General features: G+C 51.8%; 2 protein-coding genes and 1 non-coding gene across 23 annotated transcripts in view; 2 read left to right on the top strand and 1 right to left on the bottom strand.

Moving 5' to 3' along the window:
- Window positions 1–1,277, top strand: part of FANCI (FA complementation group I) — a 74,708-nt gene extending 73,431 nt beyond the window's left edge. For all 18 annotated transcript variants that reach the window (XM_055277264.2, XM_063638578.1, XM_063638580.1 and 15 more), the window contains one exon: window positions 549–1,277. In XM_055277264.2, coding sequence (XP_055133239.2) covers window positions 549–611 — 63 coding nt within the window. In that variant the 3' untranslated portion in view covers window positions 612–1,277. The remainder of the gene's footprint in view (window positions 1–548) is intronic.
- POLG (DNA polymerase gamma, catalytic subunit) lies at window positions 137–18,201 on the bottom strand. 4 transcript variants are annotated; one of them, XM_055277267.2, is made up of 22 exons: window positions 17,388–18,201; window positions 14,386–14,581; window positions 13,248–13,415; window positions 12,988–13,134; window positions 12,759–12,838; window positions 11,458–11,640; window positions 11,203–11,354; window positions 10,903–11,029; window positions 9,745–9,981; window positions 8,256–8,376; window positions 7,962–8,048; window positions 7,512–7,619; window positions 6,865–7,025; window positions 6,088–6,141; window positions 5,862–5,979; window positions 5,250–5,385; window positions 4,887–5,133; window positions 3,347–3,469; window positions 3,050–3,218; window positions 2,660–2,868; window positions 1,522–1,682; window positions 137–979 (listed from the first exon to the last, which is right to left on the bottom strand). In XM_055277267.2, the coding sequence occupies exons 1-22, from the start codon at window positions 18,038–18,040 to the stop codon at window positions 921–923; spliced, it is 3,696 nt and encodes a 1,231-aa protein (XP_055133242.2). In that variant the 5' UTR covers window positions 18,041–18,201; the 3' UTR covers window positions 137–920. The 4 variants fall into 4 exon arrangements, with proteins under 4 accessions (XP_055133242.2, XP_055133244.2, XP_055133243.2 ...); XM_055277269.2 differs by lacking the exon at window positions 3,347–3,469 and having other exon boundaries at window positions 17,388–18,199; XM_055277268.2 differs by lacking the exon at window positions 7,512–7,619 and having other exon boundaries at window positions 17,388–18,173.
- A 1,164-nt stretch (window positions 18,202–19,365) lies between these two features.
- TRNAR-UCG (transfer RNA arginine (anticodon UCG)) lies at window positions 19,366–19,438 on the top strand. The gene has a single exon. It is a non-coding gene; the product is annotated as a tRNA-Arg (tRNA).
- The last annotated feature ends 2,701 nt before the right edge of the window (window positions 19,439–22,139 follow it).

Raw genomic sequence — 22,139 nt, 5'->3', positions numbered from 1 at the left:
CACCCTTACCAGTGACAGTACCACATCCCCATCCCTGCACCATCTTTGAAACAGAACCCAATGTTTCCTTACTTCTAGCACCTAAAATTTTCATCTTAGATTTGTCTAATAAGTAGCAAATCAGTAGCCCACTCCATTTCAAAACTGGAAGTTTATATACAAGTGCCCTAGATTTCAGAATTTTGAACATGCATTCTTCAGATGATCACACTCCAGGCTCTAATGTACCTGGCCCCATCCACTCCCTTTACCCACTTGGCAGCTGCACATGTAGCATTTTGATGTCAATGGCTTCTTGTCATTTTGTCCCATGAGTATCCTCAGTATAGCAAAAGTCCTAAGAGAAGGTGGCAGCACTGCCTTACTCTACACTTTGGGGGACTCCTTCCTCTTCTTCAACATAATTACCTCCTGTGAGTGGGAAAGGGGGGAAAGCATGACTAACACAGGCTTTGATGAGAAGATAGAGTTTTTTTTTTCCTTTTTTTTATTTCCACTGCCTTGGAGCAGGTTTATCACGTTAGATCATTACTTCTTTCCCCTTCTAGGGCACTGCATCAGAGCATGGGGGACAGAACAAAGAACCAGCCAAGAAGAAAAGGAAAAAATGAATGAAATGCCTGAGTTAACGTGAACTTTGGGGCTTCTGCTTCATTTTTACCCAACAAGCAACAATGCCCCTTGTCCTATAGCCCACACTGATGTTGGCATCTTGGTTCTGAACCCACTGAATTCAACTGCACCTTCAGTTAGAAGGAATCTTCTTGGCAGGTCCTGCTACTGAAAAATGGCTGGCCTTAGGCAAGCCCTTTTGCAAAAAGCACAGCTGAAAGCCTGAGTTTGGGAGCCTGCACCACCCCGATGAAGCTCCACGGGAGCAAATACAGAGCCTCCAGGCAGTGCTATGGTCCAGGCTGGCTTCATTTTTCCAAGGAGCCTTTGGTGAGTTCAATTATCTGGTAAATATCCAGCGCTTCACCTGAAAGATAGTGCAAATTGGTTAGGATACCACCTCAAGAACTATAACTGAGAGCTCAGAAGTGAGCAAAGGAGCTTAATGCTAAGGTCGAAAGGAGAGTGAAAGGTTGAGAACAATTGCCACGAACGGTAATATTACATGTTAGGAGGGTGTTTTCTTTTTATATAAAATAAGTGTGTCTTAGATACATTCTAAATAGAAAATAAGCTTTCTGATTTACTTGTTTGGTATTTAAAGCACAGTTTGTTTTTCTGTCACCTAAGAATGTACTCTATAGAATAAATCCTCTTTAAACATTTCTGCTGTGGTTGAAGTAGGGGACAGGTACATGTAGAATATTTGAAGCTCTGCTGTCTTCACTTTTGAAACATCGTATCACATTCACTGTGGACACAGGGCACCTCATAAACTGAAATTAGCCTAGAATACAGCATGAGTCAAGAGTAGATTCTCTGGGGCCCCAAGCTTCCTGTTCCCCAAGACCCACTTTCTAGTCCACCTCAGATCCCATGTGTAATGAGGAACAAATGTGTTGTGCTCACCCTGGGGAATCCCGTATCTCCTTTCCATCCCAGTTGGGTTGGAAGGTGTTTTACAATCCATGGTCACTTCCTTCCTGAGGCACCGGTCAATATCGACTGCACTGAAAAAGGCGACTGACTGGGGCAAGTCATTCAGACCCAGCTTGTAGGCAAACATGCACCTGAAAGAGACCCAATCTCCTCTCATAGTCATGCCCCTCCTGTGAACACAGACGCATCACTCCTGGAGCAATGATCCCACACCCCTTAGAGTAGGGCTTCCCCTGGACCAACACCCCATCTGCTCACTTAGCTAAGTCAACAAAGGTGAAGGTCCAGCACTGTTTTCCATCCAGCAGCCTAACCTCCCACTGAGATACTGAAATGCAATTATGGACTCAACACACTTTTTTTTTTTCCAGTTTGGTCCACTTTATTAATATACAAAATCACTTCCAATTGGCCCAGAGTTTGAAGCATAAATGAGGACTTTTAGCTTTCTTAAGCATAACCCCCCGGAGATGATTAGGAGGGCAATGGGAACAATGTTGAATATTGTAAACATCTGTTTTTTACCCAATAATCAGGATAGATCATGGTTCCCAAACTGGTTCTGAGTGGCAGATCAACATGGAACGGTAATATTTAATTCATCCATATGAACTAGGAATTTTACTACAAGAAAATACAACTCAATGTATAAAATATATAAGATATTTTTAAAAATCACATTTGAGTGTCCCCATTAACAGTGTTTTAGCAGTCAAATAACAAACTTTTGGCACTTAAGAAAGAAAACATTTATGGGAGAAAGAAAAACATCTCAATTTTCTATGAAATGAGAAAAGGCTTCTGTCATTTGATTTTCAAAATAGAAAAGTGTGAGTACCACCCTTTGGAACAATTCCCCTAACCTGACTGCTTCCTCAATGATCAGTCTTGGTATTTCACATTTTCAAACCCAAGAACTCTTTTTTTAAAAATTGAGGCTAGTCTTTTTAGGACTTCTATAACTTTTTAAAAATTAGAAATAAGAAGCTGAAACATTCACTTCTATGGGGATGAAAACTCAAAACTGCCCAGTCTGGCCCAAGGAACGCTCACCCAAAGCCCCACACAGGAGCACACGGCCAGGCTAGAGGCCACGGGCCCCGCATACCTGGTCAAGAGGTTGGTGATCTGCAAGGCCAGGGCAGCGCGGTAGCGGTCCTCCTCCCGCACCAGGTAGCGAACCTCGTCATGGATGCTGATGCAGAAGCGCCCGTCTATGGCAAACTCTTCAAACAGCCACTTCATGGCCACAAGCATGAGGTGTAAGTAGTCAACAGCAGAGCTCTGTACCACCCAATTCACACGGCTGGTCATAAACTGGGAAGAGAAGGTGGGCAGAGGTGAAAGAGACTATGCTACATACCAATTAACTCTAGGGTAGAAGCCCCAAGAGAAGCTTCACTCTGACCCTACCTACAAACATTAGTAAGGTCCACAGGGAGCTCTGCCCTGCCCTCCCTGGGGCCCCTCTGCCCATGCTCCAAAGGTGGCAAAATACCTCTCCCTGGACAGCCGAGGGCTCCAGGGCTCGGCTGATGCAGCAGCCCAGAACCGGGGTACGTGGTATGTCAGACGTAGCAATGCTCTCAAGCTTATTGAACATTTCTGACTCCGTGCCCCCCTTCCATGCCCGTTCAGCAGCCACCTCCCACTTCTTCCACTGTGACCTATGGGACCAGAAACAGAGGGCAGACTTTGTCTTTCAGCATTTCAAAGCTGAAAAACAAAGCATCCAAGCTCTTCTGGGGCAAGCCCAGACCCCTCCCTCCATCTTTAACACAAAGAAGGTTCTTACTTCCTTGCAGCTTCTCTCTGGACCTTGCGCAGATCCTGCAGGGAAATCCAGCCACCCTCAGTCCTGTCCACTGGGAGGTGCAACTCCCTCACCAGCCACTCGCCCTCATCTGACAGCCGATACCTGGGGGTAGTGTTATCACCATCATTCCACAGGAGTGCTTCCTGTGCTACGCTAGTGCCTTGGCAAGGAATGTTCACATATCACTCTAACGTTTAAAAACACTGGCATCATGCCAGTCCCCTAAAGGCTTTTATTCAGAGGAAGAAACAGGCTCAGAGAGGCTAAGTGCCTTGCCTAGGATCACGGAGCTAGAAAGAGATGCAGCCCAGGTTTTTGTAGCCCCAAAGCCTGGGCCACTCCATGGTAGCCCAATAAAGGACAAAGACTCCACCACACGAGCCACCACTATTCCTACTGTCCTGTTTCTTTAGACACTGAATTGCCCAATGATCAACATGGGCCTTTTATTCAGGAGGCAGCAAGGGCCATCACTCTAGATTTAGGGGGATAGGGGTAAGAATAGGCTACTCCCTGAAGGGGAGGTGGCATTTGTTGAAGCAGAAAACACAACAGCCAGGCCTTGCTTACCCTTCTCAACTGTCACAACCCTAGACAACTCCCAGCTTCCATCTAACCTGCAAACTTCACAAGGCTTATTGCCTGAAGGCTCCAGAGACACGTCACTCGCTTGCATAAATGGTTTCCCCACCGCCTGCGCCCACAGTCCAAACTCCTGTGACACTTTCAAAGGTGCCCACAACTAAAGCCCCACCACCTTTCTTGCCTCCACCAGCACATGCTGCTCACGGTATGAGCCTTACCCGACCTCACTTTATCCACTGGACGATACTCAGTTCCCCTTTCCTGCATTTATAGTCATCAACCACTATATCATTTATCACATACTTAACTTTCAGTTGTTCACGAGAAAGTGAGTTTCCACAATGAGGCAGCTAATTAAATGTGGACAGTGTACTGTACCTCAGGAAGTTGTACCTCTCTTCCCTCAATGCTTTTGGAACCCTCCAGAGAGTCTGCTAAGGCCCTGAGCACACAGTATGCAGTACTATCAGAGGAAACAAATTGGAGAGCTAGGCTAAGTAACCTGGAGGCCTGGTAATGCTTTCTCCAGTATCAACATCAGCCTACATGCTCCAGTTTGCCACAGCACCCTCCTGTCAACTCCTGTCTTCCACCCACTCCATTTGCTCTACATTCCCTGTAGGCATCTGAGTTTGCAACCCCTATATTATCGATTATGCAGCATAATCAGAATTAAGATGCTACCACTTGATGACAGTATACCAAAAGTATAGCTTTACTCCCATGAGGAAAAACTGTTCAAGGCTGACTATAAAGCAACCAAATGTCACAACAGGACAAATCATCCTGGAACTAGGTTACACAGGTGTGGAAGGAGAGGGGCTAGGTGAGGGTTCAAGTAATGGGCAGGAGATAGAACAGATGGGAGTACTAAAGGACAGTAAAGCAGGCCTCGGGTCCTGGGTGTTAAAGTGGATGGGAGAGGGACCCTCACCAGCGGAGGCCCTTGGTGGCAGCATACATCTGCTGGGCCTTCTCAGCTGCCTCCTGCTGTGTGAGCCGGTGGTTAAACTGCATTAGTAAGCGCTCAGCAAAGGGCTGCCCGGCACCATAGATGCGGCCGTAGTTGAAGACTTTGGCATGCTCACGGCTGATGCCCACAGTAGTAGCCGTCTTACTGTGTAGGTCAGTGCCCCTGCTCTTCCTGCCCTGCAGTGTCATCCACCCAAAGGCTGTGCAGCCTGTAAGACAAGCAGGAGTGAGAAAAGCAGCTCAGGAACATTCTGCCCAATGTTCATCAGAACTGTCAATATGCTACCTGAGGGGCTGGGCTGCCCCAACCCCGGCTCCTGCTCACCATGCATGCCGGCAAAGTGGGCGTCTCCAAGCACAGCTGCAATCCACAGCTCTTGGGAGTCCACATCAGCGCCCACAAGGGTGTAGCCAGGTGGGGCCTGCACCATGGCTTTCAACTCACTGCCTACTCGGTCAGGCTGTGGGAAGAGTGAGATACCCAAATGAGACTCCTCCTACCCCATTCCTGGGGCCAGAGTTCACTGAGAAAGAGCTAGAGCCTTTCCTGAGGGGCTGGCTTTAGAGAATGCCAGACAGCACTGCTGAAATCCCACAGTTCCAGAGATGGCCACCTATCGGCAATTGGGGTGACAGGTAAAGAATCTACTCTATGCCTAGCGCTATGCCAGACCCCTCACCTACATGGTCCTATCTAAATTCCATGAGAGCTGCAGCTATTACGCCTGTCATTGTCTGGCCAGGAGCAGGTGCCCAGAACACATTTACTGAAGGAGTGGACAGGAGTCATGAAGCCAGATTTGAACTAGAGTCCTGCCTGACCCAGATCACAGGGTCCTTTTCATGATCCTCACTAAATACTTAAAGGCCCTCAGAACCCAGTTTCTATAGACCTAGGAGAGGAAGAGCAGGGGCCAGAGGTGCAGAGGACACATACCCGGGCATTGCTGGCAGTGAGCCATGTGGGCTCCACAGCCCGGCGAGTGATGGTGCCGGCAGTCACCACCTGGGGCAGGATGGCCCCATAGAGGCCTTCCTCATCATAGTCAGGGTGCCTGGTGGGGTGCAGGGGAAGGAAATGGATCTTAGCAGGTTGCTTTGGCCCTAGGACCTACCACGTCACCTCAGTTCTCCTATCTGTACAACCACTCAGCAGGCCATACCTGATCACAGCACGGGGCAGAGCTGACCTGGGCAGCCACACCACCATCTGGGAGCTGTGGGGACAGACAAGGTGAGGCTCAGCACAGCCATGGGAAGCAGAATCTATCCCGCATCCCACCATGGCCCTCACCTGCCCACCTCCAGGACTGCTATACTCCATTACCCAGCCTCACTAATTGGACTCAAGGTGAGCCCTGGCTCAGCCAAGGCCTGGGGCCCTATGATACACCAATCAAGAGCATAAACCATCTGGGAACCGGCCAGGCCTCCGAGTGAGCTTCCACTCCTCTCCAGGGGGCATCCATGAGGCGCTCCTTCCACCACTGCCTCTTCCTACACACAGACTTCACCATCCCAACACCCACTCTGCTCACCAGTGTGCCGATGGCCACAACCACCTTGGAAATGGCCTTCAAGATGAATACATTTGCCATTCCAGACTACAAGACCCAGCTCCCAGCCCCCAACAGGGCTTACAGGCCACCAGCTCTCCATGGTCCTCAGCCATATCCCATGGCTCCAGCAGTTACACCAAGAGGTTCTGTTGGAGCTACGAAGGGCTCTCATGGTCCTACAGCACCATTCTTTTTACATTAACAGGGAAACTGAAGCTAGAGGGGAGACCTGCCCAAGGTCCATGGCACCAGGACCAAAAGTAGCCATGCCTCTAGACCATAGCCAGGCTAGCCCTCTGTGGGAATCCAGGGTTAGTCAGGGGTCCCTGGGTGGGAAGAGGTGGGGAAAGGCATCCCAGGACTCCTCCCATAGTGGCCCACCTGATACGTTTATGGGCGTTCCTCCAGAAAGAAATCATTTTGTTGATTTCCAGAGCACGGGGCCCACTGGCACCTCCTGGGCCAGCCTGCAGGGTGCCATCCTCCATCTTGGGCAGGAAGTCCTTGGCAAAGGGGCTTCCCACATTACAGCTATTACCATCCTGGACAGAGCAAAGGAAGCAGGGGCTGGAGGCAGGTGGCAGACCCGTGGGTGGGGAACCAACGTGAGTACCTGCACTCCTCCCAACACTGAGCCCGGAACCTCAGCAGTCTGAGGCAAATCCCTGATTGCATCACACATGTGCACGCGCGTGCACACACGTGCACACACATGCCCCCTAAGACACAGACACAAGCAAACCTGGCTCCCCGCATAACAAATCGGCAGAACCTATCATGTACCAGATGTCGTACCAGACATACGACGTGCCCCATGTCATTTAATTCCACCACCAAGCCCCTTGCCACCCGACTTTCATTAGAAAAACAAAAGCTGAGAGATGACAGTTTGTGCCTGAAAAATCACTGTCCCACTACTAGTCATTCCCACAAAAAGGATCGTCTCAGGTGTGTCACTCTGAAGCCCTGCTGTGGGCCTTGAGCAGAATGAGGAAACACCACAGGACAGGCCATGACCCAGGACACACCTTGTGAGGCAGCTTGAAAAACCAGCAGCCAGGGATGTCCACGTCGTTGTAAGGTCCATTGCCATGGTGATAGTTGGGCTGGGTGTCCTTGGGGCCACCAGGGGCAGTCTGTGAGGGCCACACACCTAGATCAGGCCCTGCTCCAGCACCTGCATTCAGCAAGGGCCATGGAGTAGGGGGTGGGAAAAGGGCCTGAAACTGTCATCATCAGCAGGGGGTGGGAAAAGGGCCTGAAACTGTCATCAGCTGGGAAATGACAAGATGGCCATGAGGTCTCACTCAGGCTTTCTCCTTGGCCTCCAACACATGTGGGGCCTCCCCCGGGCAGGGTGGCATCTCCAACCCCCCTAAGACCTAGGGAACTCTGGCTGCGAAGAACTAGGGGGGCAAGAGGAAGCCCTTTCCACCCAGCACCCACCCAGAGAACCCCTGAGCAGGCGCACTGCTCACCGGAGCTAGGGGTTGACCTGGCACTGCAGCTCGCAAGTTCTCCATCTTGGCCTCAGCCTCCATTTCTAAGTAATCCAGTTCTTCTACCTGGAGCAGTCCAAGGACCAAGGCAGTGAAGCCGGGGACTGGATAGGCCCCAATCCACCAGCCCCTCCCTGCATAGTACTCAGACACTGCAGGCCAGTCGGGGGTAAGCCATCAATGCCAGCCTCCCACCCAAAAAGGCTGCCCCTTCCCTGGGTGGAATACAGAGACCTCCCCTCCCCAAAGCTCAGGTTCAGAGCCTGCCCTCACCGTTTGCCATATGGCACTATTGTCAGTGAACAGGAACTCCTCGGCCAGGCCGGCCTCCTGGGGCATCAGCTGCTGCTTCCCCTGTTCAAGACAGTGCTTCCTGTACAGGGACTCGATGGCTCTGGGCAGAGAACAGCAGCAGCAGCCTCTGATTACCAGATGCCCACTCTGGGCCAGGCAGCTTGCTAGTGCCTTCCACAATTCCCTTTGTTTAGTCCTCAGAATCAGCTCTGAGGCAGAACCAGACAGCACTTTCCCCAGGTTTTAGACAGGGATTGATTGACAAACTGAAAATGACAGCACCCTGGCAGCAGGCTGGGGTTCGAGGCCTTGTCTCACTCAAATCCAAGTTCCTCTTACACTGCAGAGTTGCCATCTGAAGAGAAGTTCTGAGAGCACAGCAGGGGGAGGACAGGACCCAAGGCCCAGCTGCAGGCTGGCTCCTGTCAGCTCACCTACCCTTGGGCTCAAAGGAGCAAGGCCAGTCTTATCTCCCTTGGTCCCATAGCCCCATAAGAGACTCAGGCTGCCCTGAAGAGCCAGGACTCTTAATTCTGGGCCACTTAAGTTTCTCCCCAACACCTGCTTGTCTAAAGCTCAGGGTCTGTGATCTTAAGTCAACCAAGCCTTTGTCAACTACAACATGGGGATAACCATTCTAGCTCATGGGACTCCTTGGGGAAAAAATGAGGGACGCACTGCTTGGCCCATAATTATCACTCAAATTATATATACGCTTTTTTAAAAGCCCATCTCCCTGCTACTTCTAACAGCCCTCTGCATGTTCCTGTGAAGGCAGCTGTGCTGCTGGGCCCAAGAGTAGGGCCTTTAGTCCTCCCCACTCTGAATATCTCAACATAACTCACTCCCAGGGCTCTGAGATCCAGAGGGTAAGGGTAGCCATGGAAAAAAAAACCTGAACCCAGAGTGAGAGAGAGAGAGAGAGAGAGAGAGAGAGTGTGTGTGTGTGTGTGTGTGTGTGTGTGTGTGTGTCTGTCAGGGTAGCCATGGGAAAAAAAACCTGAACCCAGACTGTGTGTGTGTGTGTAAAATTTTTTCCTGTTTTCCCTTCTTCTGAACCCAGACTCCATGGAAAAAAACCCTGAACCCAAAGTGTGTGTGTTTGTGTGTGTGTGTCAGGGTAACCATGGGAAAAAAAACCTGAACCCAGACTGTGTGTGTGTGTCTGTGTGTGTAAAATTTTTTCCTGTTTTCCCTTCTTCTGAATCCAGACTCCATGGAAAAAAAACCTGAACCCAAAGTGTGTGTGTGTGTGTGTGTGTGTGTGTGTGTGTGTGTGTGTGTGTCAGGGTAGCCATGGGAAAAAAAACCTGAACCCAGACTGTGTGTGTGTGTTTAAAATTTGTTCCTGTTTTCCCTTCTGAACCCAGACTCTTGAACCCAAACTCTTTCCACTAGCCTGAGCTGACCAGCCAGGGGAAGGGGTCCCTAGGCTCCAGCCCCTTCCTCCCCTGGGCCTGAGCCTTACCTGTAGGGGCAGACCACCCCAGCTGACTCCAGGGTGGTACCTGTCGGCAGCTTGGCCAGGTTGTCCCGCCGCCCAGGCACCAGGTAGCCCCAGCCATGACGCTCTGAGTAGTGCAGAGGGAAGCCATCCCAGGTCAGTGCCATGAGTTTAGGTGTGACCCGCATCTGCAGGCTGAGGAGGCTGGGGCCTGGGGTCCATGCAGGGTCGTCTAGCCGGGGGCAGAGCTTCCGGTACCATCTATGTCCCACCAGGAAGACAGCAGTGTCACAATGGTAAGGGCAGTTGTTAAGGGGAAGGTTCTCTCTCTCACAATGTCCCCACCCACCCTCCAAAGCCCTGGGGCTTTCTGGTGACCCCAGCCTACAGCCACCATCCCCTCCTCTGGGATGCTTTAGCCAGGACCCCCATGGAATCCTCTAGAAGAATATTTCAAAAGCAAAGACACTAAGTCAGTCCTACTGGACTAGTCAGAAGCCAGGACACAAAAAGCATACCCTGGCCCAGGGCAGGGCTCCTTCCCAAGCTCCATTTCATCCAGGGTAACTGACCAGAGGAGGGAGCAGACCTGCCCTCCCCACTCCTCTAGAGAAACACCAGTCCTCCTGGGTGCTCTCTTGCAGGCTGTTCACCAGAGTTGAGCCCAGGATGCGACTAGCAAGGCGCTCAGGACACTTGCTCTCAGGGTCATGCAAGTGCAAAGCTGGCACCCTGCTGCTCACCCTGGCCATGCTTTTTCTCATCTGTGCCACCCTATGAGGTTCAAAGGAAGGGGCAGCTTCTCAAGAAAGCCTTCTTGATTTCCCCAGGCAGAGTCAGAACTACCTATGGACACTAGCTGCACTGGCTGGTCTACATGCCTGGCTCCTTCTAGGAAAAAGGAACTACTGGAAAGGAAGAGCTATGCTCCAGTGTGTACACCCAGTGGCTGCCATGGGCCAATGCACAGCAGGTGCTCAGAACACTGTGCTGAATGAGTCCAGTAAGCCGGTCCAGAGTGAGCAAATGAGAATAGGACTGGAAGACAGTGTGACTGAATGGCAGCAGGTCAATAAGTATACATATGCATGATGCCTCTGTGCCAGAACCCAGACAAGGGCTGTCCTGAGAATGGTGCAAGGGTAGACTCTAGATACACTGCTGGGGGTGGGCTGGGCTCACCCAGGGTGTCCAGGAAGGTGCTGGGGCCGCTTGGGCAGGAGCTCTGTGGTTCCTTTCAGCTTCTGCAAGCAGGTGCGGGCCATGACATCTTGTTGAAACTCCTCCTCCTCACTGCGGGGGCCGAGGTCTGTGAGGGTGGGGGGAGACAATCAGGAGCAGGAGAAGGAACGCTCAATAAGATCTGCTCCCACCCGCTCATCTCCAGAAGGCTGGAGCAACCCTTTTGAAGGACCCCCTCAATCACAAGACCTTCCCAGAGACAACCCCTACCCTACCCTACCTCCCGCCCATGCTCCCCACCTTCCTGATCCATGGGGTCACCAGGGGCCCCAGCCCCCTCGATGGGCAACTTGCTGGCTGTGGCTGGGTCCTTCTTCACCTTCTTAGCTTTCTTCTGCTTAAATTCTTGCAGGTCCCACTCCAGGTCCCAGAGCCAGGGGTCTTCTTTGTACCTACAGAGCCAGTCCACTAGGGCAGGGCTAAGGCTAAGCCAAAGGCTAGGCCGCCCACCTGCCAGTCCCCTGCCTAGATCCTGCCCACCCAAGGCCAGGCTACCTCTCTCCTGAGAGCAGCTGGCAGGCGTCATTGGCCAGATCCATCAACGACTTCTTCATCTCCCGCTGGAGCTCTTCATAAGTGCCCTGTGCCTCTGCCAGGTAACGCTCCCAATTCTGGTTGACAGGCAGGTAGGAGACACCCATCTCCAGCATGCCGGCCAGAGTCACTGGGTGGGGACACCTTGGAGGCAAACACCAGGAGCTGCCATAAATGACCACAGGAGGCAAGACTTTGGCCCAATCCCTGAGCTGGTTTAGCAAGCCTCAACCCAGCCACTGACATGGCACAGCTCAAAAGTCAAACAGACAAGGCATTAAATCGCAGCTCTACTGTTACTCAACCCTGGGTAAGTAACCCCATCTCGCGGAGCCTCAGTTCTTTCATCTATAAAATGGGAACAATATCATCCCATCCTCAGGGGTAATGTGGGAAATACAGATGGCAAAAGTGAAAATGGCTGCCACACGTGGAGTAATGACTCTGTACCAGGCACTGTGCTAATAATCCCATACATGGAAAAACATCATGCCTGAACCTCACAACTTGGGTGGTAAAATACAGTTGACCTTTAAACAATACATGTCCGGATCGTGCAAGTTCACTTACACACTTATTTTCTTCAGCCTTAGCCACCCGAGACAGCAAGCCCAAACCCCCACCCCCTTGGCCTACTCAACGTGAAGGATAGAGATCTTTATGATGATCCACTTCCACCTAATGAATAGTAAACATATTTTCTCATGATTTTCTTAATACATTTTCTTTTATCTAGCTTACTTTAAGAATACAGTATATAATACATATAACATAAAAAATATGTATTATGTTATCAGTAAAGCTTCTAGGCAACAGTAAGCTATTAGTAGTTAAGCTCTGAGGGAGTCAAAAGTTATACCCAAATTTTCCTCCCTTCTTTTTTCTTTCAATATCTTTGGTACAAATATACCTGAATTTTCAGCTATACAAGGGTCACTTCCTAAGACAGACTCATTAATAAACGTAACCACAAGGTACGTGAAGCCCTTGGCTAAGGATCTAGTTCAGAGAAGGTGCATAGTAAACCAGGACCATGCACATGAAACACAAGCACAACTCCATGGCCCTCCCCTCCAGGGCCTCTGTAGAAATCCAGAGTCCAGGGTCCAGATGGACACCACTGGACAGAAGGACTCCATTCTTTCAGCCTAGAAAAGCTAAGGTCCCCAACCTGAGATAGAACCAGCGCCACCTGATTACAGCGGGCCCGGGTACCAGGAACACACTGACCCCCAGAGATTCCCACATGGGCTCCCCCTCACCTCTCCAAGAAGAGCGGTAGTTGCTGCTGGAAAACCTCATGGGTGGCCCACACGTCCTGGGCACAGTACTGCATCAGGTCCTGGCACAAGGTGACAGGAAGGCGCAAGGTGGGCAGCCATCCCATTACCACCACCAGGTCTCAGGGTCAGGCCTGGCAGCTGTATCTCCCCAAGTGCAGCTAGGGGTGTGCCACAGCCCATCTCCCCAGAGCCCCCTCCAGCACCATACCTGGAAGTTCTCACGAATGTCCTTCATGGTGCCCTTCACAAACAGTTCTCGAGGCTCCTTCTCTAAGGGAGGCCCCCCTACATAAAGTCTGTGCACCTCTGCCAGACTGTTGACGCTGCTGATGTCCAGCCAGTCCCAGGATGAGATCTGGGGAACCAGAGCAAGGGACACGGCAGATCAGCTTGGCCTCGGGCCAGACGGGCTGGTGGGGGGGGGGTCCCCAAGCACTATGCTCCTGCCCCCCAGCAGTATGCTCTCACCGCTGGGCCTCTTCTGGCTTTCCTCTGGGACTTCTGGCCTTGCTTTGTGGGGTGCTGGACCTTGTGCTTGCCCTGCTTGGCTGCTATCCACAGACTGCGCTGGAAGCTACTTAGCCCTGAGATGGCCATGTGCATGCTCATGGTGTCCAGGAAACGCATGCGGGAACCCTGAGGAGGAGGAGGAGGAGGAAAGGGAAGGGAAGGAGGGAGGCTGCAACTGTGGGGCCAGCCCACCTCTGCTTAGTGGTGTGGACCTCCAGCCCCACCTCAGCTCTTCAAGCAGCCTCCCCTCCCAGCACACAGCCTTCAAAACAAAATACAGAATCCTCATGCTTGTTTATGCTTGCCCCATCACCTGTAAGGGGCCTGCCTTCCCAAATCCTAGCCACCCTTTAAGATGCAGGCCTGGCTCAATCCCAACGTGCAAGTCCTTCCCAGCTTCCAGCAATAGCTCTGAGCAACGTAGATACAGACTGGCCAAAACAAAGCCTTCAGGGCTATCTGGTCTGGCCCCAACCCTGCCACTCAAAAGCTTTGTGGCCCTGAGCATGTCAACAAGGCTGTCTGAGCCTCAGCACCCTCAGCTATAGGGTAAGGTTGCTCTCCCCTGACTGGCCTATCTCCTAAGGCTGTTGTAAAGACACAATGAAAAAACACTTTTCATAAAATTAAGAATTGCCACTACTATACACCAGGCAGAGTACTGAGTGTTTGACATGCAGGCATTGTTCCAATCTTATTAATCCTATGAGATTTCTGTTACCTCTGCCTTTTTATAAAAAAGGAAACCAAGACTTGGAGATGTTAAGGAGTTCACAGTAGTCATCGGTGGTTAAGGCAGGAAGTGAGCCCAGGCTGTGGCTCAAAACCTTTAAGACCCATGCTAAGCTCTAAAATGCCACAGAGACAAAGGCCATTATTACTCTGTGACAACTTAGGTCCTATACCAGGCTTTCCCGGGGACATAAAACAGCTAGGCACAGAGACCAGAGGCACAGCTGGTCAACAGATGGCCCTTATGGCTTCAGCAAAGGCAACAGAGACACTTGCCAGGAAAGCAGTACCTTCCCTAACCACTGAGATTAGGGCTCCTGGCCCATCCCACGCCAGAACCTGCAGTTGGCCCCAGGAACCTTACCTGGATCAGGTACTGCTCCCTGATATGAGCTCGGTCAAAGGAAACATTGTGCCCCACCACTAACTGCTCCTGCCAATCTCTCTGGGTGGGGCTGCTGGCAGCAGCAGGGACCTCCAGGGGTATGAGGTCAGCCGGCGACAGCTGGCTGGTCCAAGAGTAACGCTCTTCCACCAGCCGCCGGCTGCACCAGGAATACCTGAGGGAGGTGAGAGGCAGGCAGGTTCACCATGGAGACATGTAACTTCCACTCCACAACACCCACTGCACACCTACCACCACATGCCAGATGGCACATTGGCAGCTGGGGACGCAAGTGAGACCAAAGGGTGCTCCTAACTCAAACAGCTACAGGTCAGATGTGGCAGGGTGGGTGTGTGTGCTGGCGGGCAAGAGCTACGAAAGCTTCTTTAAACTTCTGCACATAAAAATGGAACTACTGGGCCATTAGACCTACGTGCAGGTATTATATTACAGCCTGGGCTATCAAGGTGTTTGCTAGGCCCAGTGTTCGCTGAGTCTGCACCTAGCTCTGAAGTTTTATGAACGTTATCAACCCCTCATGTCTATAGGCACAAACCAGCTACTGTTCAAAGTGCTAGTAAAGGAGACAGACAATAACAGAAGCCAAGATGGTGATTTTTTTAATTGAACTGGCAAAAAAAAAAAAAAAAAAAGACAAATGCTGCACACATGTACAGGATGAATCATCTCACAGCTGAAAAGATTCTGGGGGACAAGGAGCAAATCACACACCTTGGAGAAGCAACCACCCTCAGTGAGAACCAGAGAAAGTGCCAGAATGAGAAAATGTGTATGTGACAGGGTGGGGGTGGGAGGGATAGGGGATGAGTGCTGCCTATTGGGGACCTGACACTGATTCAGGAAAAGGCTGCAGTTTGCTCAAGATCCACAAGGCTAGGTGTAGGGGAATGGCCACTGAGGAAATGCCTGTTGCAAGCCACAGATTATTCTTATCAAGGCCCACTCAGCATCAAAGTGAGTGATGAGGCCACGTGTGGACAACACAGCTGCCAAGGAGCTCCCTGCAACCCTTTATGGAAGGGACAAGGGAGTCTCTGCCTCAACAGATGCAACACATATAAAACTAATTTCTTTCAAACAGAAAGCAAAAAGAGGTTCCTAGTTTTAAACCTGACAAAATCTAACTCATACTCCAAATGGTGAAAATAAGCCAAGGGACTGAAAGAAATCCTCCCCCCCCACACACCTTTTAATTCAGCATGTCAAAGCCCTTAAAACAACGCAGACAAAAAGGCTAAAGAATGCCAAATCGTTGAGGCCATGGTGGTAACAGGGACTTTGGTTACAATAAAAAGCCACACCGGTGTCAAGATGCAGCTCTGCAGCTGTGCATGACGCCATATTATAAACTAGTGATTAAAAAGAAGCCAGCCAAATTTAAGATGAGTAGGGATCCATGCCATTAATACTAGTTTTACTGTGAATCTTAGATAAATGCTGATGGCCGGAGAGACGTCCCTCTAGCCTGATGGCCGAAGCCCTTACCAAACAGCCTTTGGGAAGAAGCTGCCCCGTGGGAGGCTCATAGCTGACGAAGGCTTCTCCTCCCATTGTAAGTTGTGGGCTGGCCAGGTACCTAATGTTACGCAGCTAAGGGGCAGGGGCATGCCCAGGTTCAAACTGGACCGCTATTAAGGCACCATGTGGCACCCACCCCCACCCACCAGTCAGACTCCCAGGAGGAAGGTCCCAGCATGAGCCCAGGCCTTAACAATGACTTCTGCCATCAGGCCAACTAAGCAGTGCCCCGAGTACCACTGGCAAGAATGGAATGAGAATGAGGGCAGAGTGGGAAGGACAGGGAGGGAAAGGAGAGGTAAAAGGAGAGAAAGGAGGAGGAAAAGAAAAGAGGACTTGAGGTAATTTGGCCAAAAATGACCGACAGATCAAAAAACAAATCTTTCTTGTCACTGGTTTCCTAATTTTCTTTCAGCCACCAAAGCCTACTTTATCTTTTCAAATGATGGCCGGTATTCCCCTTTACTTTGACCATCAAGTTACATATTCTAGGTAGTGTGATTCTCATTGTAACTGGAACTCAATCAATGCAGAATCATCTAGTTTTGCTCTTTTCAGCCATTAATGCCTACCTTATCTATTTAGCCATGTTTTCACCATTTTCAACTGCATATTTAACATTTCGCAGCTTTCTTTACAAAGATGTAGCTTCCAATAGGAATAAAGAAACTGCCAACTTTTTTGCTGGCCATGCCTGAAAGCATTAAGGTTGTAAATAGTATTTTAATCCTGGAATGAAGAATAAAAAAAGGGGAGAAACAGTACTGCCATCATTGTTTGAAAAAGAAACTTGGGTAGCACTTAGAAAGTTATTTAAAAAGAAAAGAGAGATTGGATATACTTGTTTGGGACCAAAATGCCTGCTTGGAAGGCTGAGGGAAGGAAGCAATGTTTCTCAACTAGGGGTGGTCAACCAGATGCCACCTCAACGGGGCATCTGGAAACGCTGGCGGCGGGGGCAGGGGGGTGTTGGTCTGGCGTTTATGGGAAAGGCTGGGGATGCTAAATGTCCTATACTGCCTGGGACAGTCCCACAAAAGGGAGCTTTCTACTGCCCAAAATAATTAAAAGCTCCCCAAATAGAAACACTGTTCAAATGACTTTTCAGACTAACTTCTCATGACGCTATTAGGAGAGGGGGTAAAGGCACCAAATCACGGTGATGTTAAGTGGCCTCCCGAAGGTCTCATGTACAGCGCTCTACTGTGATTCTCTGCATGGCCTTTACTGCCTGACATTTACTTGGGTATTTGCTTACTACCTGTGATCTTCCCACCAGAAAGTGAGTCCCACATAAACAGGGGTCTAGTCCTAATTCAACACATCAGTGCTCCCTACGTGAGCACCCAGCACATAACAGGACCTCAGAAAATGTTCACTGAAACCAACTATTAAGCTGGGCCCCCATGCCTGCTTATGTCCCCAACCCTGCCCCTACTTACCAGGCCAAGGGGGATATGGCCACCGCCAATGTGGGGCAAGTTCCCTCTGCCAAGCAGACCTCCACGTCGAACACCACGGCCCGCTCCTCGGGGATGGCCACGGGTACGGCCTCCCCCTCGGGGCCGTAGCGGGTCCAGCCCTCCGCCCAGGCCCAACGCGGGGGCTGCGGGGGCAGCTGGGCCTGCAACAGCAAGTTGGCCGCCTCCAGGTAGGGCAGGCTCTGCTTCTGGGCCAGGAGGCGGAAGTGCTGGTCCAGGTTGTCCCCGTAGAGGGGCGGCAGGCGCAGCTCCACGTCGGGCAAGGGGGCGGCTGGCTGCCCCCAGAGCCCGTGCTTCTGCAGGTGCTCGACGCTGCGGCGCACCGCGGCCTCGCCGGGCATCTCCCCTCCTTGCCCGAAGATTTGCTCGTGCAGCCCTCTCGAGAGCATCTGGATGTGCAATGGGTTGTGCCGAAGCTGCCCGCCCTCCGAGGATGGCACTTGCGGCTGCTGAGGCTGCTGTTGCTGCTGATGCTGCTGCTGCTGCTGCCGCCGCCGCCGCCCGTCGCTGGGGTCGGACGCGGGGACGGAGCTGGAGACCCAGCGCCCCGGAGCTGGAACCGGCCCTGGCCCGACGGTGGCGCCGGCCACCTTCCTCCAGAGCAGGCGGCTCATGGTTGGTGCAGGGACCCCCACGCTGGGAGTCAGAACACCGGGCTTTGGGCTCCAGCTTGGCTGCTTTTACTGGCTGGAAGACGTGGAGAGAGACACGTCCTGTCTCCGCTCTCCTGTCAGTGAAACGGGTTTGACCATGCCTGCCTTCCACCCCAAATCCTAAAGGAGACAGATGATATAAAGCGTTATTTTACCATATATGTAATAGGTGTATTCATAATCATCATTCCTTGAGCATTTACTGCGTCCCCAGCACTGTGCTAGGCGCTTCAGTTGCATTTTCTGTTAAGCCTCAAAACTTGGGAAACGTCAATACCCCTCCTGGGGGAACCGGGGTCCACGCAACTTCGTCAGTGAACGCACGTGGGGAAGCCGAGGGCAGCGAGTAAAAGAGCAGTATCTGGAGAAGGGCGACGCGGCTTTAAACCCCGCTTCTGGCTCTCTCGAGCTGTGTGACCTTGGGCAAAGCTCCTTAGGCCCTGATATCCTGTTCTGTAAAATGGGGTTACGGATTCTGCCTGTCACACCGGGCTGCTGTCTGGGGAACACAGGGCGCCTATGTCGTGCGGCCCTGCTCTTGGCAAGCGCTCCGCAAATGGTGGCTGCCATAACCGCGACCGGAGCGGCCTGAGGGCCTAGCGTCGAGAGGTGCCAGCGCCCGGATTCGAACCCGCAGGGTGGGCTGCCGTCCCCCGGGACCCCCAATCACACCGGGACCGCAGCCCAGCCGGCCGAGGGCGTCCTGCAGGGGGTGTCGGCGACCACCCCCGTGCGCCCCGCCGCCCGCCTGCGCCCGGCAGAGGCGCCGCGGTGCGCCCTGGGACTAGCCGCCGCCCTGCTCCGGGCCTCGCTCCCTGACTGGAGAAGGAGGGGCCGCGCCTTCGCTCAGCGACCCGGCCTCCCCGCCGCCGAACCCGCCGGAAACCTCGGTCCGCACGGTGCTTCCCGGTCTGTGGCTCCCCCGACCCCAGGCCCACGGCACGGCGTCCTCCTTCGCGCGGCCTACGCAGCCTCGGGGTAGCGTGTAGCCTCCACACGGCCGGTCCGCTTCGCTGGCAGCCGCAACTTCCCCTCTGCACCCAGCTAGGTCCCGCGGCTACCCGAGAGGCAAGCGGGAGACTCCCAGCGCGACCAATAGGAGGGCCGCCAATGGAGCGGTCCGCCCGCGGGGGGAGAAGGGGGACTTCTGGGTGGGCTCTCCCTGCGGAACGCGCGAACCAAAGGCCAACCTCCCCTTCTCAAGGAGCAGGTGGGTTGGTCCCGAGCTAGCTGGTGGGCGGAGGTGACATCTTTATGAGTTGCTCAAGAAACGATAGCAGCCGGCTGGCCGCGTGGCCTAATGGATAAGGCGTCTGACTTCGGATCAGAAGATTGCAGGTTCGAGTCCTGCCGCGGTCGCAGGGAGGTTATGGCCAACTTTTAGTTTATTCCCCCTTAGGAACGCAGTATTGGGGCAATAATGAACGTAGTTGCTGCCGATTCTCACCGCACTTCAAAGATGTGGGAACGCCAAGATCCGCGGAAGTAACCACGCCCAGCAAGTCCCTGCGAGATTGCCCGCCTACGTGTCTCAGCTGAGGCACATTTCTAAAATGTACCGGGTCTCTCGCACCCCGACGCAGGTGGAGGAAAGTGGAGAGGGAGGGGCATCCTATACAGAAATCTCGATTTATACTCAGTTGATGGTTGGCAAGAGTTGAGGCTCGCAGCCAGAAGCGAGGCTCCCTCCCTCGCCCATCCGGTGCTGCCTCCTTGTCCAGAGCAATTCTGAGGGGTAAAAATGTTGCCTTCCGTTGAACCTGAATTTGCCCGCAGATGCTAGCCTCCGGCCCACAGCGCGGCTGGAGCTTGTCCCCTTCCCCAGCTGTTTCCTGTCTCCGCATCCGTCTTGTGTTGCTCCAGGTGCTTCAACAGCTCTCAGACCTCGGTGGTTGGTGAACTGTGGTAAAGTGCACGCAGAATAAGGTCTACGTGATTAAGCACCGCCTGGGGGTTGGGGTCTGAAGGCCCAGCTGCACAGATGAAAGGGAGGCTCGGAGACGTTTGGGACCAATCGAGATCACACAGCTGATTAGGAATAAAATTCAGGTCAAGCTGAAAGTCGGCCGCCACCGTCCAGCGTGGATCCCAGGACATCGTGAACGGACTTGAGAAGTTGACTTTGGCGTTTTTCAGGAGTAGGGTGCAGGGAAACAGTCCTCCGCCGGCCCTGAGGGCTGATGCCGACCCTCACCTGCTCCCGCCACCTGGAGAGGTAGTGCTGCACATTTTTCAATGCCAAGCAGCATTGAGTCCTGGTCCCTTCTATTTAAATATGAAATATTTTGCATGCACTTTTCTAGATGTACTTAATATACACAATGTTTTAATGTTTGTGGTTTTTTGTTTTGCCAAAAAAATACAATCAATCAGAAATTCATCTTTTTTTTTTTTCACATAACTGTTGACTTTTACAAAATACTGGAAGGAGAGGCTCTCAGCTTAAATCAGGGAGTCCCTGAATGGGGAAAACATTTTCATCTTGTTTCTTCTAACCGCCTACTGATACTTGGCATTTCCTCCAATTATGAGCATAGGCTGACAGCCACAGTGGTATTAACAGTGCCTGTGACTTTGTCCCCTCCAGCGACCACAGATATTTTCATAACGCATTACAAGTGCTGCACATTTTTCAAAATTTGTTTGCACTCATCTGTACTTCAAAATAACAGTGGTTACTAGACTGCCACTAGATCCTGTTAATAAATTTACCTATTTGTCCTAATATTTCAATACCTTTGGTGTCCTTTGTAATCCTTCATGTTTTATGTGCTTAAAAACACTATTCTTCCATATAACCAAAAACTGCCTGTACCCCTATTGAAATAAAAATTAATAAAACATGTTTCACAGCAAAAAATTAAAAACAGAAACACTACTCTAGGCCAGGCTCAGTGGCTCACGCCTGTAATCCCAGCACTTTGGGAGGCTGAAGTGGATGGATTGCCTGAGCTCAGGAGTTGAAGACCAGTCTGGCCAACATGGCAAAACCCCGTCTCTACCAAAAAAATACAAAACTTAGCCCAGCATGGTGGCGCACGCCTGTAATCCCCACTACTTGGGAGGTTGAGGGAGGAGAACCGCTTGAATCCGGGGGGCAGAGTCTGCAGTGAGCCGAGATTGCACCACTGCACTCCAGTCTGGGCAACAGAGCGAGACTCCATCCCCCCTGCCCCCCGCCCCGCTCCCCACCAAAACAACAACAACAAAACACTATTCTAAGAAGGGGTCTATGACACAAAAAAGCTAAGAACCCCGGCCCAACTGTCCACAGGGGCTGCTGTTGCTGGGCCTGATTGGCCTCCCGTGAGATTCAGTCTCAGGAGACGTCCATCAAGATGCCTGCTCCTCCCATAGACTGCTTGAGACTAGCCTAGTGCCCTGGCCCTGGAATTAGAATCTTCAACAAGGACAAAAATGGTTGATACTGATTCCTGCTGAGGGAAGGTACCTGGAGGCCTGCACCCTTCCTGCCAAGGTACACCGTTTCCAGGCCTTTCTGAACCCAGCTCCTCCACTTCCCCTGCCTCCTTTTCTAGGAACTCCCCCACGTCCTTCTAGAAAAGTCTGTCCTTGATAGTAGTTCCTGAGAAACAGTTACATTTTCCCACAATTCCCTGGACCTCTCCCCCCCGCCGCAGAGCAAGAGGCAAAGTTCATTAGGACCCCTGTCCTCATCAAAACACTCTGTACTTTTCTTCTTCGTCTGAGACAGAGTCTTGCTCTGTGCCCAGGCTGGAGTGCAGAGGCGTGATCTCAGCTCACTGCAGCCTCCACCTCCCAGGTTCAAGCGATTCTCTTGCCTCAGCCTCCAGAGTAGCTGGGATTACAGGTGTGCGCCACCATGTGGATCTAATTTTTGTATTTTTATTAGAGACTGGTTTCACCGTGTTGGCGAGACTGGTCTGAAACTCCTGGCCTCAAGTGATCCACCCACCTTGGCCTCCCAGAGTTCTGGGATTACAGGCTTGAGTCACTGCGCTAGGCCAGAACACCCTGTACTTTCAAAGCATGTACCTCAGCTGTAACTAATGATGATTTTTTAAAAATCTCCCCCTTC

The sequence above is a fragment of the Symphalangus syndactylus genome, chromosome 5 (assembly GCF_028878055.3).
Source record: "Symphalangus syndactylus isolate Jambi chromosome 5, NHGRI_mSymSyn1-v2.1_pri, whole genome shotgun sequence".
In the NCBI taxonomy this organism is placed as follows: domain Eukaryota; kingdom Metazoa; phylum Chordata; class Mammalia; order Primates; family Hylobatidae; genus Symphalangus; species Symphalangus syndactylus.
Note: the sequence above shows the minus strand (reverse complement) of the source record. Positions and strands in the feature narration are given on the sequence as shown.

What these genes read in the sequence shown, in the direction of transcription:
- POLG (XM_055277267.2), bottom strand. Translation starts at nt 18,040, where the DNA reads ATGAGCCGCCTGCTCTGGAGGAAGGTGGCCGGCGCCACCGTCGGGCCA. An exon ending in GGGAGCAGTACCTGATCCAG is followed by an intron (nt 13,416 to 14,385) that starts GTAAGGTTCCTG and finishes CCTCCTCCTCAG; the next exon opens with GGTTCCCGCATGCGTTTCCT. An exon ending in CTACCGCTCTTCTTGGAGAG is followed by an intron (nt 11,641 to 12,758) that starts GTGAGGGGGAGC and finishes TTTGCCTCCAAG; the next exon opens with GTGTCCCCACCCAGTGACTC.